The sequence below is a fragment of the Vitis riparia genome, chromosome 19, assembly GCF_004353265.1.
Source record: "Vitis riparia cultivar Riparia Gloire de Montpellier isolate 1030 chromosome 19, EGFV_Vit.rip_1.0, whole genome shotgun sequence".
Lineage (NCBI taxonomy): Eukaryota > Viridiplantae > Streptophyta > Magnoliopsida > Vitales > Vitaceae > Vitis > Vitis riparia.
In genome coordinates this window covers 9968680-9982402 of record NC_048449.1, presented here as the reverse complement: position 1 = coordinate 9982402, position 13723 = coordinate 9968680, and the positions used below count along the sequence as shown (strand labels likewise).

At 33.7% G+C, this 13723-nt stretch overlaps 2 protein-coding genes across 2 annotated transcripts; one reads left to right on the top strand and one right to left on the bottom strand.

Annotated features, from left to right (window-relative positions):
* Positions 1-5708: 5708 nt before the first annotated feature.
* LOC117909223 lies at positions 5709-7242 on the top strand. Its single transcript, XM_034823167.1, has 3 exons — positions 5709-6499; positions 6599-6667; positions 6779-7242. The coding sequence occupies exon 1, from the start codon at positions 5761-5763 to the stop codon at positions 6424-6426; it is 666 nt and encodes a 221-aa protein (XP_034679058.1). The 5' UTR covers positions 5709-5760; the 3' UTR covers positions 6427-6499; positions 6599-6667; positions 6779-7242.
* A 123-nt stretch (positions 7243-7365) lies between these two features.
* LOC117909221 (THO complex subunit 3) lies at positions 7366-11983 on the bottom strand. Its single transcript, XM_034823166.1, has 12 exons — positions 11847-11983; positions 11640-11735; positions 11304-11433; positions 10923-11014; positions 10668-10736; positions 8859-8916; positions 8672-8771; positions 8330-8416; positions 8155-8233; positions 7893-8025; positions 7719-7792; positions 7366-7665 (listed from the first exon to the last, which is right to left on the bottom strand). Exons 1-11 carry the CDS (start codon positions 11907-11909, stop codon positions 7758-7760), a joined length of 942 nt encoding a protein of 313 aa, XP_034679057.1. The 5' UTR covers positions 11910-11983; the 3' UTR covers positions 7366-7665; positions 7719-7757.
* Between the last annotated feature and the right edge of the window lie 1740 nt (positions 11984-13723).

Sequence of the window (13723 nt, the reverse complement as noted above, 5' to 3'; positions counted from 1 at the left end):
TACGTATGCTTATGGGTTATCAACCTCCAAAATTTCAACCATTTGATGGGAAGGGAAATCCAAAACAACATGTTGCCCATTTCGTTGAAACTTGTAACAATGCAAGTACAAATGGTGACTTATTAGTTAAACAATTCGTCCATTCTCTCCGAGGGAATGTTTTCAATTGGTACATAGACCTTGCACCTGAGTGTATCGATAGTTGGGACCAAATGGAACATGAATTCCTCAACCGTTTCTATAACACTCGACGAACTGTAAGCATGATGAAACTTACTAACACTAAGCAATGGAAAGACGAGTCAGTTGTAGACTATATCAACCGTTGGCATTCCTTAAGCCTTGATTGCAAAGATAGATTATATGAGGTATCAACCGTGGAGATGTGCATACAAGGAATGCATTGGGGTCTCTTATATATTCTCCAAGGGATACAACCCCATACCTTTGAAGAATTAGCTACCTAAGCACATGACATGGAATTCAGCATAACCAACCATGGTTCTAAGAAGGACCTTATCGTTAATCGAAAAAAGAGAGACATGATGGCAAAAAGAGTGACAAGACCTCAAAGAAACCCATCTAGGAGTCAATGACGACAAATATGGCCCTCGTCAAAATCTCAACAAGAGATAAAAAGAAGAAAGTAAAAGAGGTTGGACTAATTCGAGAAAATAAGAGGTGTCGATTCACCTTGAAGGAATTAGAGGAGAAGAAGTATCATTTTCCTGACTTTGATGTGCCTAACATGTTGGAAGACTTGCTCCAGAAAAAAGTTTGTTGAATTACCTGAGTGAAAACGTCTAGAAGAAATGGGTCATGTTAATGATCCAAACTACTGTCATTACCATCGAATTGTTAGTCATCTGGTAGAGAAATGTTTCATCTTAAAAGATCTCATAATGAAACTTGCAAAACAAGTAAGAATTCATCGTGATCTGGATGAAGTAGTAGAGTCAAATAATGTTACAGTCACATTTAGGTTCCTCAATCCTGTTTCGTTACATGTTTCACCTAAGACACTTAGGGCATGTGTCGATACTATTCAATGTGAGTCACTGAAACCAAAGCAAACACAAGTGTTATCTCAAAACACCCTTCTTCATTTCTATTTTGATAATGAATCAATGTCATATAACAAAGAAGGTTTGACATTGGTGACACGAAGAAGACCTCATAAAAAGCAAGAATCTCATCCATACCCAAAGGAACAACATAAGCAAAATATTCGTCGATATCCGAAAAAGAAATAAGAAAATAAACCTAAAAGAAAACAAAATATTGTACAGGTTGATAATCTTTTGGTACAGAAGCTCATCACCCCTGTCTCCTTAAGAGAATACTTTCCTCTAGAGTTCTTCAATAAAAGGATGATGACATCAACCCATATGGTCTCTTGTCATGAAAATTCAAAAGAAGATGAACCAAGTGAAGATGAAGAAAGCGCTCTTGGTATAGAGTCGAGCAAAACCAAGGAAGAGGATAGGGTAGTAGCAAATCTACAATGCTTACTCTCATTCTTTGGTATATATGAAATGTTGCAACTTTATGAGGAAACACAAATTGCATTGATCAAGGTACATAGGAATCCATCACTCTATGCTACAAAAATAAATGGGGTAAAACAATTTGAGAACAAATGCCATAGTTGTGCAACCATCACTTTCACTAGTGATGATGAAAAGAGCATGACATCAAATTTTACCACAATTGTTTTCAAACCTTGACATTCCAATGATGTTCCTTAAATCATGAGCCTAAACTGCATATTGCTCCTATCCTATAAGAGCTTAAATTGTAGTAAAAAAAAAAACAAAAACATTCTTGGCAAACTTCTTAAACTGAAGAACAAACTCTTTGTATTAAAGAACTCAAATTCGGAGATTCCAAACTAAAATCTCCAACTTCTTTAAATACAAGTATTTTTTTCTTTCAACATGACGCGTTCTCAAAACGGTGATGCAACCCTTAAGCTAAATCCAAAAATGAAGCTTCAAAAGTCAAAATCAAACTTCAAACATTCTTCAACAAGCTCGTGGAAGAATATCAAATACAAACAAAAGTGTCATTCATCCACCTTCAAAGCTAAACAAGACTTTTCAAAACATTTGAGGAAATTGTTGATAAGTTTACTTGATATCAAGTCATCATTGACCCTCAATTAAATTTTGCTCCAAAAACACGTGTTTACTCCCCTTGGATTAAAATCAAGTTCAAGCTTGACACATTCTTCAACAAGCTCGTGGAAGAATATCAAACACGATACAAAAGTGTCATTCATCCACTTTTAAGGCTAAAGAAAATTAAGATGAATTCAAAGGACTTCTTTTATTCTCCAAAATGCTTAAGAAAGGTCTTCACAATCGTGGCTCACGTCTCCACCAACATATATATATATATATATGAAATCACTTATGGAAAGTTTGACTTAAAAAAAATCTCCACTCACTTTTCAGGGATCACGTAAATGGATATATATTAAACCTTCATCCTTACACCAATATATATATATATATATATATATATATATATATATATAAATTAAGTAAGGATGAGCAGGAGTGCATTATCTTTAGAATGTTTCACCGTAGGAATGAGATCCTGTCCATTCTTAAGCCAGTTGATATTTATCAACTAATTTGTGATAAAGCCAAGTCCAGTGCAGAAGAAAAGCAAGTTTTTATTTCGACTTATCTGCAGGATCTGCACATTTATCTCTCAGTCATTCCTGGTCTCAGTGTTCCAGGATTAAATTTAACCAAGGAAATGGAATTTATATATATATATATATATATATATACACGTCCCAAGGAAACCACCATCGTGGCTCACGTCTCCACCAACATTGTGGCTCCTTCCCTATTGACTTCGACATACACCCACTCAAGCTCCTATATAATAATAATAATAATAAATAAAATAAAAAAACATTTACGGGTTTGATGAGGTGAAGATTTCTCGTGGTGAATTCAAGTCAGGTTTCTCAAATTAGGTTGAAGAACACCCAAAGATTAAAAGAGCTTTCTGAAAAAGTTTAAGTTAAGTTTCTCAACTATTGTCTTATTTATATATATATATATATATATGACAAATTGGAAGATGATTGAAAGTGTAAAGGAAGAAGGAAAACGAAATGAAGTTTGGAAAAAAGTGGGAAATAAATATTTTTTGGAAAAAAATAGGAAACTTCCTATTAAAATATTTTTTTGAAAAAAAAAATTACTTCAAAACTCATTCCATCCACATGACAATGCATGTACGTGATGCATCTTGAAGTGGGGGCATTTGTAGACATAAAAAAATTATTGGATTAAATTACCACTAATTTGATCTTTAAAATGAATAAATTAAAAAAAAAAATCATCTTATGGATAAGTTTTCCTAATCTCCAACTATAAAATGATAATAATAATAATAATAATAATAAAATTATTATTATTATTATTATTATTATTATTATTATCTTGTTGGTGAAACCTCTTGCTGTTAAAATTAAGGAACTAAATCCCTTGAATTAAGCAACTAAAATTCGTGAATTTGAAATTCAAAAAGGAAAATCTTAAGGAGAAAATTCAAAAGCGACTTCATACGGGAAAAAAGGCTTCACAACAAAAGAAAAAGTTTCATCAAATCTCCCTACAAGTTCAGTAAACGGCAAAAGAACTGCTACATGCGTTCTTCGCCATTCAACGAGTTCATTCGGAAATAAGTCACTTGTGGGCCTCGATTGATTTTCAAAATCAAGAAAACATTATCATTATCTTCCAAAGTGTGATTAAGGCAAACGAATCAGAAGAAAAATATTTTTTTGGAAAGAATATTATTTTTGAGATCGTACCCACAATATTTTTAATTTCAATAAATATTTTGTTCTCATTATTTTTCTATTTGTTTTGCTAATTTTGCAGGACTAAATTTACGAAATTTGTGCTTACAATATATATATATATATATATATATATATATATATATATATATATATATATATATATATATATAAAAAATTCAATCACTAATATTTTCATAATTTCTAATATTTTAATCTTATTGTATTTTTAAATACAATTTTATCTTAATGAAAATAATTTTCTTTATTAAAAAACAAACAACCCATGTTAATTTCTAATATTTTAATCTTATTGTATGAAGAATTTGCTAAATTTTGGTGGGATTTTCCGTAAAAGTTTATCTTTTAATCTTTTTACTCCTCTTTTTGGCAATCCGTAAAAACCAAATTAAAAATATTTTTCTGATTCAATTTAATTTTGGATCACTACGCAAAATTTCATAGGTTTAACCGTTTAAGCTTGACAAACCCTAGATTTAGGCTCCATTACTCCAACGGCTAAATTCACAAACTTCATAACAAGTCTTGGCTTTACCATATAACGCTATAAAACTTTTAAAGAAATGTGAATTTTGACTCACTAATTTGAAAAATTCATCACAACTTTATACGTTTTTTCATTAAGTCGGATAATTATTTCCTAAAATACCGTTTTACTTGATAATATTAAATAAAATTATCAAAAAAATTAATTTATCATTTTAATTTGACAAAAATATCTTAAAAATAAATATATTATAAATTTTTTATTACATAATATGAGATATAGTTATTTTGGAAAAATTCTTCAGGATCTTCAAGTAATAAATAAAATCTTTTTAATTCCTTAATTAATAATGATTTTATTTTATGCATCATATAAATCCATTCACCTTCTCTCTCTATATATATATACATATTTTAATAAAATTAAATAAAAATTTTGTGAGAAAGGTTATTTTAGGAAATAATTATCTGAGTTGATTTGTGAGAGAAAACACATGTATTTTAAAATATTTTAAAATTGATGAAGATGAGATTCATTTTTCTATATTTTTTCAAATTTGTAATTCAAAACCCATTTTCCCAAACTTCTTTTAAAAAGGTATTTTAAGAATGAAATCTCAAAGATGAATAATTTTTCCATTTTTCTTGGCTTTGCTATAAATTATGAAACTTCTATAAAAAATGCATTTTAAGAATGAAATCTTAAAGATGAATAATTTTTCCTTTTTTTCTTAGGTTTGCTAGAAGATTATAAAACTTCTATCAAAAAGGCATTTTAAGAATGAAATCACAAAAATGAATTCTTTTTCCATTTTCTTTGGCGTATAAACATTATAAAACTTGTATGAAAAAGGCATTTTAAGAATGAAATCTCAAAGATGAAATTTTTTTCCTTTTTTTCTTGGCTTTGCGATATCATTATACAACTTCTATCGAAAAGGCATTTTAAGAATGAAATCTAAAAGATGAAATTTTTTTCCTTTTTTCTTGGCTTTGCTATATCGTTATACAACTTCTATCAAAGAGGCATTTTAAGAATGAAATCTCAAAGATGAATATTTTTCCCTTTTTTCTTGGCTTTGCTACATCATTATACAACTTCTATCAAAAAGGCATTTTAAGGCATTTTAAGAAGGAAATCTTAAAAGATGAATAATTTTTCCTTTTTTCTTCTTGTTTTTCAACATCTGGAAGTGACCGTTGTAGGAAAGTAAGGGATTATAATTTATAAATTTATAACAATATAATAATTAAAATAAAAATCTGACCGTTGTGCTACCTCCAAAGTCCAGAAGTGACCGTTGGGATCTCAGGCGACTCGCAGCTAATTTATATATCAGGTACTCTCTTCTCATTTCCTCTCATCTAACGCTCTACTGCTGCTAGTCTTCACTGCTTTTCTGCTAATCATCTCACTACACACATCAATGGCTTCAGATTTGAAAGATGCCCACGTTGTGGAAATAGCTGTGGATGGAGAACACCAGCACAAAATTATCACAGCTATGAACACCATCACTGCAATCCACCACCACCCATTAATGGAAATCTCTCAGAGCCCCGGCCACCTCTTGCTTCTCAAGCTCTGGCAGAGAGAAGAGGACCTCTCCGGCCGCCGAATCGCTCTCAGAGAGACCAGAATGGACTCCATTAAGAGAGAGATATTTCAATTGTGTTGTTTCTTTTTCATGTTTCATGCGTTTTACTTGATACTACTGTTTACATCTTCGGTGGATTTGGAGGATCACGCCTGTAGAAAATGGTGGATCCCCGTGGTTTTATTGGTCTCCACTTCGCTTGCTATAGTGTTTTTGGTTCAGGTGAAACTATGGAGGTATTGGAAGGTTTACAGACAGTTGCAGAGAGAAAAGAGCGATGGTCGCGCTGTTACTAGGTTTATTCAGGAGTTGAGGATGAAAGGGGCGAGCTTCGATCTATCGAAGGAACCCCAGAACTCCAGGCGGATGAAGAGCTCCAGCGTGGAAATCAAATGGAGGCCTCTTATTTGGTGTTCTCAGAATCTGATAACTATCTGTCTTGTTTGCTTTACAGGTTTGGTGATCCCTGCTTGCAAATTCATCCTCTGCTCGTAGAGAATTCGGAGAACCGTTGCGATGATCATCCTTGAGTTCTGGGTGCAGTCAACCTGTTTGTTTGGTTGGTGTGGTAATACACGAAAACCAGCCTCATCACATAATTTCAATTCAGAAATATGCAGTTTCTGCTTCTTGCTGATGTTGTCCATCTTCCCTTACTGTTTTTCAGTTGGGCTTTTCCTCATTTTTGGATGTGCTCAAGCCACATTGAACAAGTGATGAATCTGAGAGATGCAAGGTGAGAACAATCTGATGATGACACCCTCGCATGCAAATTAATTTTCAAACTTGCAGATCTGTGCTGATTTCTGATGTGATTTTCAATCATTTTTGCTGGGCTTTTTTCCAGGGCGTCTCCTACTTTTCTTCTTCTAAGTCCTTCCTAGGGGATGAAGCATTTCGGTCCGATCAATGGCAAGATTGCTAGAACCAAGCATAGAGGGTTCTTTTGGCCATTCCAAAGTTTCCGCCCAAATGAATTGAAAGCAAAAACTTGATGAGATGGCCCTGAGATTGCCTTCCAGATTGGTCAAGAACAGTGACTGCTGAATCAAGTGACATGATGAACAATCTTACAATGAAACCACAAACATCCTGCTCATCTACTCACATACAGCCAACACTCTGCTCCTCTTGCAATGCAAGGGAATTCATCACATGTACAATTTCATTTCCCAGGATTCCTAAATCCCTAATATGATGTCATTTCTGAAGATGTTCCTCGGGCAACACAGCTTGTGTGCTCAGGTTCTGTCGTTCAAAAAGTTCAGTTTCCATTTATTCAATCAATAACACAGTTTTTGTTTATTTCCATTTCCCAACTTAAATTTTTGCAGTCACCATGTGAAATTTCTCAAGATCATTCCAGATGGGCATGCTTTTTTAACTGTACTTTTTATAAATGAAAATGGAAGAACGAGAGAAAAAAAAAAAAAAGAAAAAAAGAAGAGGGACCTGGCACCAGGTCCCTTGCTGAGACAATTACAGAAAAAATGGTCCATAAAAAAGTACCACACAATGAGTTACCCCCACCCCCATCACCCATAATCAACTTTCCCAGATTCTCCGCAGGAACAAGTGTGGGGGATACTAGGGGAGGGAAAAAAAACAAAGGAGAATGGAAGGTGGTGTGTGGGGAAGAAAAGGAAAAAACACTGAGGCAAAAGCCTTTCTGACAAAGCTGCTCACTTAAATAATTGCAGGCCACTCTCAAAGCCGAATATTATGGAAAAACACCTGACAAAAAAAAATTGAGGAGAAAGACTCAAAGGAGTACAGCCGTATCAGACCTTTCTGACAAAAGCCAGCATCAGCAATACTCGATTACTTCAGGCACTTTCAAATCCAAATATTCGGAAAACGCCTGCAAAAATTTTGGAGGAATTGTTTTAAAAATTGGAGCTACACTACACCTGCTTGAACATGCATCACGAGATGTTAACTGTAAAGCATCCAATGTATACCTTCATCAGCTTGATACTTGTTCTTGTCATCTCCAGCATATGCAAGCAAATTGTGTTTTGGATTCCATTCCACACTATTCATGGCAGCCCGGCATGGAATCTGGTGGACTGTTCGCCCTGTGTGAACATTTGACTGTTTCAACCCAAAACAAGATCAGCAATATAGCATTTGTATTATTTTTCTTTTTTTCTTAATCATAAGAGTGAAGACATTTCATGAAAGAAAGGAAATGGGATCCTAGACACTTCAGAGGAAACATACGATATCAATGAAAAGATCTTCACTGGCAGACGCGATATACTCTCCTGTGTGATTGAAACTTATCGTCCTGACAGGCCATCTAAGAAAAGTAACAACAGGTCATTCTCTGCCTAGGGATGCAGATGATTTTAGTCTAAATTCGGAAGATTGCCCACTTGGAAATATGAAAACTCACTCAAGTTTTGTAAACGTCCGCACGCATAGCATCTCTGAGATATCCCAAAGGCTGACTAAGGAATCAGCACTTCCAACAGCAAAGTATCTGGCATAATGAACAGGTTATTGCAGGGGTTAAAAAGATGTTCATGCAATATCCCTCTACAAGATAGATAACCTCTCTTAATTATATGCAGATTGATAACATTCGAGGAGAATTTATGAACACCATGCTTATGGAATTCAGATCTTAGCATCTATCCAACTGTCAAGACCCAAACTCAAAAGTATATATTTCAGATCAAAAGCATGTACATTCAAAGAGAATACCCAACCAAAATGTGACAGATTGGAAGCACACCTTCCTATTGGATCAATTGCGATGCAATAGCAACCAGCAGTATGAGCCATAAGGGTGTCAAGTGGTCGAAGGGCTGGGTATGCTAGTACTTCTACAGTACCTGAGCAAGAAGAAAGTTCAATCTTTTGGTGATATAACCACTTTTGCAGCATCAATAAAAAAGCAACTGCTAACTAAATGTCCTCACCATTCCCAGTCGTCAAAAAAAACATCTCTCCTGTCATGTTCCAGGCAATCTCATTTACCTGATTAACAAGATCATATAAGAATCATTTGATAAATTAATCAACATAAGTTGGAGACACCAGTGTTTAACGTGTTTCAGGGTCAGGCATCTAGACCCATGGTGTGGAAAATTAGTCGGTCCACCCGACTCTATATTGTCTCCGCAACCACTGGTATAGTGTTTAGTTGGACTTACATAGGCAATAGAGCCAAATCAGTCCAGCCATCACATGGTAGAGAGAAAAACATGGGAAAGTTGTCCAGGCACTACAAAGTCTGATGACTACCAATGAGAAGGATGCATCAGTTAAAGTTGAAGGCATCAGTTAAAGTTGAAGACATCAGATCGACAAAAAGAAGACAACAAAAAACATGATTGAGATTATGACAGAAACACCAATCTAAAAACATGGGTCAACATGTGGCTTGCTATTTGAAGAGTATATTCCAATTCATTACACAGGCCACAGACTAGTTTCTTTGTAAATAAAAGTTATTGATATCATCAAAAAAGTTTTAGCAACAAATTATGCATAAAAAAGCATTTTATTATAAGATCCTGTTTGATAATGGAGATGCTGCTTTTCCAGCAAAGAGGATCTCAGGTTCTGTCGTTCAATCTAGGGTGGTGGCTATTGTATATAAATGGGAAGTATGTACAAGATGGATGTAGAATCAGTGGATCACCTGTTGGATCTAATGTCTAACAGTTTGGAATCTTTGGGTGTTTTTTTTCTATCCTTGTTCTGGCTTAGGGGATGGTGGCTATATCTATCTTGGATCTTTAAGGACAATGGGTCGATGAGCAATCACAGAAACAAGGTAACTAGGTAAGGTAGAGAAGAACTCCTCATTACTCAACATGCAGCATCTTGAAAGGGCAAACTAAAAGAAAATTTTAGGGTGCAGTGCTTCCAATTTTAAATGGAAAAAAAGAAGTCTTGTACTAAATCCTTATTTTTTTGGGCTGTTGATCAGATTGTGAGGTCTACTTGGATGTCCTTCTGAGCGAAGCTGTGTAGTCCAGTTGTTCTTATTTTTCTTTGCACATTGTACATGTACCTTTCCTCTTCCTTTCTAATAAAATTTCAGTAATTCATATAAAAATAAAACCAAAATATACTAGGCTATCCGCCTGACTAATTCAATGGTCACAAGTGAGCACCCTTTCTTTTTTGCATGTTGTACCTCTAAAATCCTTTCTTTCTTTGAGAGGTATGTTTTCCCTGCCTCCCTCATTCCCATCCCAACCTCTTGCACCAGGCTTCAAGGATAAAACTATGAAAAAGGTTAACAATAAGATATGATGTCGATGTCCCCAAAGCCTGGGTGAGGTGGGAAGGAGTTGGGAGAATGGAGAGAGATTCCAAGTTCAGTTCCATGTTACTTGAACAAGAAGAGGAAAAAAAAAAAAACCAACATAGAAACATGTGATAAAGAAACTCATATGAAACATGAGTCAAAAGTAAAACAGTGACATGTGATAACTCACATCAACTGACCTACCTGAACCACTTTCCTAAAGTATGCTTTCTTCATCAAATAGCACCTAAACCTCTTTTTGTTGTCTACAAGTACACGTCTCAATTTTAGGAGGGTTTTTAGGTGTTAAGCATCCATCTCACACAAGTGCCAATTTTTGAAGTAGGACTTTTAAGTTTGATTTTTGGGATGTTCACTAAAGCCTCGTAAGGGCCTCTAAATGCAAGCTTCAAACTGCTTCTAAAACAAGAGATGTGAGAAAGTTAGCACCATCTCAACAAGATATTACCTCATAACTGAATTTGCGCCTATGGATTGGCTTAAATTTGCGAACATCCAGTATTGTTAATTCATCATCCTACAACAAGCAAAAACAAAAAGAGGTAAGAACCATGGGCTCATACTTCTAATTTTCCAAACTAGTGACAGTGTCCATTCAAGAATTCAATAACCAAACAATTTCAAAACTGATAGCCACTGAAATTAGAACCAACATTAAACCAAACACCAAAAATCACAATTAGTGCCATATAGTAAAATATACCCGGTTCCCAACAGCTATATGTGTCCCATCGGGTTTGTAGGTAATATTGATATTCTCCCCACTGAGTTCTGCTTGCTGCGTACATTTTCCACCTGCAGAACCAAAAACAGCCATAATTGAGTATTTTATCTCCATTAACGAAGTATCACAACAACCAATCATACTACTTAACCCATCTAAGCATTCTTCAAGCATATATTTTAGATGAAATGAAATCAAGGAAAAACAATTCCTAAACTCAGTTTTACTAGTATTAGAAGGCTTAATTTGAAACAAAAGGGAGCATATCTTTCTATAAACATCAACTGACAAAGTTCTACACAACCTCTTGCTGCAATCCCAATGCCCAAATTTCAGCCTATGAAAATAGCATTCACTTACTCCGAGCATCCCACAGACGAACAGTCTTGTCGCCGGAAGCAGTTGCAATTAAATCAGCATGCTTGGGGTCCCAACACAGCTGATCCACACTATCAGTATGCCCCTTCAATTCAATATCTTTAACCTTGCCCTGCAACAAACATCCCCAAATAGCAAGTGAAAAACACAAGAATCCCCAAAATAATAATCCTTCAAGACCCCCAGATTTCCAAGTAAACAGAAAAACCCACTCAAAATCCCCAATGGGTGAAAATATTTTTCGCATTACCCATCAAAATTCTGGGACACATCCACCTAAGAAAAATGAATCACAGATAAATTCCCAGCAAAACTTACATGCCCATGTTGCTCAATCAGCCAAATTCGAGCCGTTTGATCCACAGAACCGGAGGCTAGCTTCGTGCCCGTACAATTCCAAGCCACCGAGTGCACCTTCCAAAACACCCATCAATTCAATCATTTTACCCAGGAAAAATAAAAAAATAAAATAATAATAATAATAATAATAATAAACTAGGGTTTTGTGGAGAAAGAGGGAGAGACCTTCTTCTTGTGACCTTGATACTCTCTGCTATGGAGATTCTTGAAGGGTATTGTCTCCTCCATGCTTGCTACGCTTCCAAACCACTACAACTGAATACGATACACTACAATACAATAGTGTAGAGTGAGCGAATGGGAAGGGTGAAACCTGGTTTCTCTATCTTTGGGTCTTTGGGCTCGTGGGTGTGTGGCGGTGGGCCCTTGTGCTTTTTGGGAATCCAATGACTTCCCGCCACTCTTCTCGACTTCCAACCTTGTATTTTCACTCTTCTTCATGGTCCATTTTTGTACACCCAAATTCATTTTCATTCAATCATGCTCTTTTTTTTTTTTCTTTTTTTTTTCATTTTAATTTTTTGATCTCAAAAAATGGGGAAACCCCTCTCTATAAATGAATTTGAATTGACTCGTCGTAATAATTATTATTATAAAAAAGACATTGCAAAATTCACCCTTTTTTTATGAAAACAGTTGTAAAAAAAATAAGTATTTGGCGGCTGTTTTTTTAAAAAAATTTTAAAATTGTTCTTTAATTTTTATAAAACAAAAGTCTGTTTGAAAACCTAAAATATTTTTAACATATTTTTATATTTTAGAATATGTTTTAAAAATAATTTTTATATTTAGTGTTTTATTATTCATCATTTTATATGTTTGTATAATTATTTCTTAAAACAACTCTTAAAAAATAATATAAAACATCTAAAAACACCCTAATTTTTATTTTTAAGAATAGAAAATAGAAAATAATTTTTTATTATCAAACATGCATAAAATTGTTCTCAGTTCTCAAATAGATCTTAAAACTCTTTTTGATAACTATTTTTTTAAAACAGTTTTATAAATAGCTTTTGAAAAATATTTTCTGGTATTTTGTAAAACAAAAGTTTGTTTGGAATATTAAAATGTTTTTAACCTTTTATTCTAATATTTTTAAATTTGTTTTAAAAATGGTTTTTATATTTAGTCTTTATTTTTAATCTTCAATATATTTGTATAATTATTTTTTTATAAAACAACCTTAAATGAAAACAACTAAAAATACTATATTTTTTGTTTTTAAAAATAAAAAGTAAAAAACAATTGTTTTATAATGTTTTATATAACAAAAATTTATTTAAAAACTTAAAATATTTTAAACTTATTTTGAACATTTTTAAATATGTTTTAAAAATAATATTTTTATTTAGTGTTTTATTTTTAATCATTCTATATATTTACATAATTATTTTTTTAAAACAATTTTCATAAAAAATAATTTTTGATTATCAAACACATTTTTTGGTTTTAGAAAACTGAAAACTATTCTCGAAAACAGTTATCAAATAGACATTCCATTTTCCATTTTCAAATAATAGAAAAATAAAAAGTATTAAAGATTATAAAAAAAACATTCCATTTTCCCAGAAATAAATTAAATAATGGTACTAATACATAAAAATTTTCAGATGAAAGTGAAAAAAAAATGGCAAGGGAGGGCAAAGCAATAATGGGAGGAAATTAGGTAAATATGGCATTTATGGGCACAGCTGTAAATGGGTGTGACCGTGGTACATACATTAATGGCGCAGACCCCGGATTAGGTACTTGGTTCTATGGATCTTAGAGCATGTCTTCCCTAATTTATGAACTTATAATAGAAATAAATTGGACCGTCACTTATAATAATATTAAGGGGAATGTGACATTGTGGAATGTGGACCATCTTTGCACACAATGTCAATGAATAATTTTGGATTTTATGTCCCTGGCTGGACCTCCCTGCTGGTGGTGGTGGTGGTGGTGGTGGCTGTTCGGCTATAGACTTTGCTCAACCGCGGTCCAAACTCCAAAGTTTGACCCGCTACATACCTTATAATTCAATTTTGTTTATTCAC